This window comes from Arachis ipaensis, chromosome B08, assembly GCF_000816755.2.
Source record: "Arachis ipaensis cultivar K30076 chromosome B08, Araip1.1, whole genome shotgun sequence".
NCBI classification, from domain to species: Eukaryota; Viridiplantae; Streptophyta; class Magnoliopsida; order Fabales; family Fabaceae; genus Arachis; species Arachis ipaensis.
The window spans coordinates 119,832,626-119,838,028 of NC_029792.2; the positions used below are offsets into that span (position 1 = coordinate 119,832,626).

The window sequence follows — 5,403 nt, forward strand, 5'->3', positions numbered from 1 at the left end:
ACAAGTCAAAGCCCTCCTCGAAGCAGGCTTTATTCAGGAGTTACCCTACGCGACCTGGCTGGCTAACATCGTACTAGTCAAAAAAGCAAACGGTAAATGGCGAATGTGCGTCGACTACACGGACTTAAACAAAGCCTGTCCGAAAGACGCTTTCCCCCTACCAAACATAGACGGATTAGTAGACGCCGCGTCCGGCCACCAATACCTTAGCTTCATGGACGCATATTTAGGGTATAACCAGATACTTATGCACCGACCCAACAACAACAACAAAGCCTTGTCCCACTAAGTGGGGTCGGCTACATGAATCAAACGACGTCATTGTGCTCTGTCATGTATCATGTCTACAGAGAGACCATTTACATGTAGATCTCGTTTGACCACCTCATGGATGGTCTTCTTAGGTCTTCCTCTATCTTTCGCCCTTTGTCCATCTTCCATCTCATCCACCCTCCTGACTGGATGTTCTATCGGTCTTCTTCTCACATGTCCAAACCACCTGAGATGCGATTCAACCATCTTTTTCACAATGGGTGCTACTCCAACTCTCTCCCTTATATCTTCATTCCTTATTTTATCCAATCGCGTATGACCACTCATCCATCTCAACATCTTCATCTCTGCCACACTCAGCTTATGTTCGTGCTCCCCTTTAGCCGCCCAACACTCCGTACCATACAGCATAGCCGGTCTTATAGCGGTGCGATAGAATTTACCTTTAAGTTTTAAAGGCACTTTTTTGTCGCATATAAAACCAGATGCACTCTGCCATTTTGACCAACCTGCTTGGATCCTATGATTTACATCCTGTTTAATCTCTCCATTATTCTGTATGATGCACCCAAGATACTTAAAACTTTTAACTTTTCGTAAGATGTTTTCTCCAATCTTCACCTCTATATTGGGGTTTTCCCTTCTCAGACTGAACTTACATTCCATATATTCCGTCTTGCTACGGCTTATGCGCAGACCATACACTTTTAGAGCTTCTCTCCATAACTCCAACTTCTTATTTAGGTCTTCCCTTGACTCTCCCATAAGGACGATATCATCGGCAAAAAGCATGCACCATGGCACAGGCTCTTGGATGTGCTCTGTGAGTACTTCCAAGACTAATGTGAAAAGGTATGGACTTAAGGATGATCTCTGGTATAATCCTATACCAATAGGGAATTCCTCTATCACACCACCTTGAGTCTTCACACTAGTTGTGGCCCCATCATACATGTCTTTAATTGCCCGAATATATGTGATCCTTACTCTCCTCTTTTCTAAAACCTTCCATAAGACCTCCCTTGGTACCCTATCATACGCTTTTTCCAGATCAATAAACACCATATGTAGATCCCTTTTATTACTACGATACATCTCCATCATCATTCTTAATAGGTATATCGCTTCAGTGGTAGATCTGCCTGGCATAAATCCAAATTGGTTCTCTGTTACTTGTGTCTCTTTTCTCAACCTCCGTTCTATCACCCTTTCCCATAACTTCATAGTATGACTCATAAGCTTAATCCCTCTATAGTTTCCGTAACTTTGTATATCCCCCTTATTCTTGTAGATAGGTACCAAGGTGCTCTTTCTCCACTCATCAGGCATCTTCTTTGACCTTAAAATCTCATTAAAAAGCATAGTTAACCAATTGATGCCTTTTTCTCCAAGACCCTTTCAAACCTCAATCGGGATATTATCAGGTCCTACTGCCCTGCCATTTTTCATCTGCTTTAGAGCCTCTTTTACCTCGAAGTCTCGAATCCTTCGATAGTAGTCAAAGTTTTGATCTTCTTCCCTTGTGCATAATTGACCAAGGCTCGGAAGAGTCTTCTGTCCCTCATTAAATAACTCGTAGAAGTAGCTCTTCCACCTTTCATTAATCTTCTCCTCTTGAACCAATACCTCTCCATCCTTATCCTTTATGCACTTAACCTGATCCAAATCTCTCGTTCTTCTTTTTCGGCTCTTTGCGATTCTATATATAGCTTTTTCTCCTTCTTTCGTGCCCAAAGATTGGTAGAGACCCTCATATGCTCTTGTTCTTGCTTCACTTACAGCCACTTTTATTTCTTTCTTAGCCGCCTTATATTTTTCCCAATTATCTGCATTGCGGCATAAAGACCACTCTTTAAAGCATTCCTTTTTTATCTTTATCTTTTCTTGTATACTCGCATTCCACCACCAGGACTCCTTGTCTCTTGGTCCTATTCCTTTAGATTCACCAAAACTTTCTTTTGCTGTTCTTCTAATAACTTCTGTGAAACTTCTTTGTTCTTTACCTTTCATTTGCCACCACCTCGTCCTTGAGTTCTTCGTATAATGTATTTTCCTCAACTTTTGCTCAACATAAAAATCCATGACAAGTATCCTATGTTGTGTTGTTAAACTCTCTTGCGAAATAATTTTACAATTAATGCAAAATTTTCGGTCGACTCTCCTCAACAAGAAGAAGTCGATTTGAGAGCTTGTCATGCCACTCTTATAGGTTATAAGATGTTCATCTCTCTCTTTAAACCATGTATTTGCGATGAGAAGATCAAAGGTTGAGGAAAAGTCCAAAATAGTTTTACCCTCGACATTGATCACCCCGAAACCATGGCCTCCGTGAATACTCCCATATCCAGTCACTTCTTTCCCAACATGGCCATTTAAATCTCCTCCTAAGAAAATCTTATCTCCCAAAGGTATGCCTTGAACCAAACTCTCTAGGTTTACCCTCGTCCGTTCACAAAAATGCGAGAACCCTTGCTCATTTAACACTACATCCGGGCACCGATGCAGCGGCTCTTGCTTTGACACCGTACTCGAGCCATACGGTGCGTTGCTTCCGAGCAACGACCTAGCTTTAGCGCAATAATGTCTTTGATTCATGTCATGGGGGTTCGGCTATATTTTTATGTTGGTTGCCGAAGACCTAACACAACCCTCCTCCTTTATCCGGGCTTGGGACCGGCTATGTACCGTAAGTGTAACATAGGCGGAGTTACCTATGCACCGACCCGACGAGGAAATAACGGCCTTCATCACTCCCGACGGCACTTACTGTTACAAGGTCATGCCCTTCGGCCTGAAAAATGCCGGAGCCACCTACCAAAGACTCGTTAACAAAATATTCCAAGACCTGTCCCGGACCAAGCTAGAAGTCTATATAGACGACATGCTCGCAAAAACTGAATCTAGCGAACAGCTCATCACTGACCTTGAGCTCATAATAAACACCTTAAGGAAACATCGAATGCGCCTCAACCCAACCAAATGCGCATTCGGAATGGAAGCAGGAAAGTTCCTCGGCTTCATGATCACACAACGCGGGGTAGAGGCAAACCCCAAAAAATGCAGAGCCGTCCTCGAAATGGCAAGCCCTAAAAACCTCAAAGACATCCAAAAACTCACCGGCCGGTTAACCGCATTATCCCGCTTTCTCGGGGCATCAACTCAAAAAGCGCTCCGTTTTTTCAAGCTCATGAAAAAAGGAATCCCCTTCAAATGGGAAGCGGAATGCGAAAAGGCATTCCAACACTTTAAGAAAGTCCTAGCGGAACCCCCGGTCCTCGCTAAACCTCAAACAGGAGAGATCCTTTACCTATACCTATCTATAACTGAAGAAGCCCTCGCTGCAGCACTTGTCCAAGAAGACGAAAATAAAGCCCAACGACCCATCTACTTCATAAGCAAAGTCCTACAAGACACGGAATCACGCTACTCACGCCTCGAGAAACTGGCCTTCGCACTCCTCATGGCATCCCACCGCCTTCGACAATATTTCCAAGCCCACCCTATTACGGTCCGAACTGACCAAGCAGTCCGACAGGTCCTACAAAAACCCGACCTAGCGGGGAGAATGCTGGCATGGTCTGTCGAACTGTCCTAATTCCAAATAAAGTTTGAACCCCGAAACGCAATCAAAGCGCAAGCCATGGTCGACTTCATCGCCGAAATGACGCCAGGAAACCCCACCCCCGAAACTTGGAAACTACACGTAGACGGTTCATCCAACACCACCTCCAGCGGAGCCGGAGTCATACTCGAAAGCCAAAACGGGATCATAATCGAACAATCCGTTCGATATGAGTTCCCAGTTTCCAACAACCAAGCAGAATACGAGACTCTTTTGGCCGGTTTAATTCTAGCAAAAGAAGTCGGGGCAAAAATTTTAGAGGTATGCAGCGACTCACAGGTAGTCAGTTCCCAAGTCAACGGGGACTACCAAACACGAGACCCCTTACTCCAACAATACCTCACCAAGGTAAACAAACTGAAGGAAGATTTTGATCAGGTAACCATTCAACATGTCTCCCGAGAACGAAATGCAAGGACATACCTGCTCTCAAAATTGGCTAGCACCAAACCAGGACACGGTAACCGATTGTTAATTCAAGAGATCGTCAGAACACCATCTCTATCAAACACCACCGACAACAGCCTACCGATCTCCGACCGAGAGTCATGGACCACTCCCATCCTACAATACCTCCTCAACGGAGTACTACCCAAAGACCCTAAAGAGGCAAACCGGGTAAAAAGGGAAGTCGTCAACTACACCATCATAACAGGACAACTATACAAACGGGGATTCTCGCAGCCCCTACTCAAATGCATCGAAACCGGAGACACGGAATACATACTTCACGAAATCCATGAGGGTTGCTGCAGCCATCACATCGGAGGCAGAACTTTGGCCCAGAAGATCATCCGAGCCGGTTACTTCTGGCCCTCAATCATCAGGGACTCCATACAAACAGTCAGGAACTGTGACAAATGCCAAAAGCACTCCAACTATCATAAAGCCACCCCACACCAGCTCAACATAATCACAGCAGATCGGCCGTTCGGAACTTGGGCCATTGATCTTGTCGGCCCCTTCCCGACAGCCCCCGGGCAGCTCCGATACATCATTGTTGCAATTAATTACTACACCAAGTGGATCGAAGTCGAACCCCTGGCCTCCATCACGGCTATCCAGTGCCGTAAATTCCTCTGGAAACACATCATCACCCGATTCGGCATCCCGGAAGTAGTAATCTCGGACAACGGAACACAATTCACCGACAAGAAGTTCAGGAAATTCTTGGAAGGACTACACATATCCCAACGCTTCAGCTCGGTAGAACACCCCCCAGACGAACGGGCAAGTCGAATCGGCAAACAAAACAATAGTCAAAGGACTTAAAAAAATGGCTCGACAAAGCCAAGGGACGTTGGGCAGACAAACTCGGATCGATCCTCTGGTCATATCGGACCACCCCCCAAAGTTCCACCAGGGAGACCCCCTTCCGCATGACATACGGAATAGAAGCCATTATCCCAGTCGAAATTGGGGACCCCAGCCCGAGAAGAACCATCGGGGTAACGAAGAAAATGCCGAACGAGACCTCAATGACAAGGTCACGTCGGTAGCCCACATGA

At 45.4% G+C, this 5,403-nt stretch overlaps 1 protein-coding gene across 1 annotated transcript; it reads left to right on the forward strand.

The window, feature by feature from the left end:
• Positions 3,914–5,167, forward strand: LOC107611524. Its single transcript, XM_016313438.1, has one exon. The coding sequence runs from the start codon at positions 3,914–3,916 to the stop codon at positions 5,165–5,167; it is 1,254 nt and encodes a 417-aa protein (XP_016168924.1).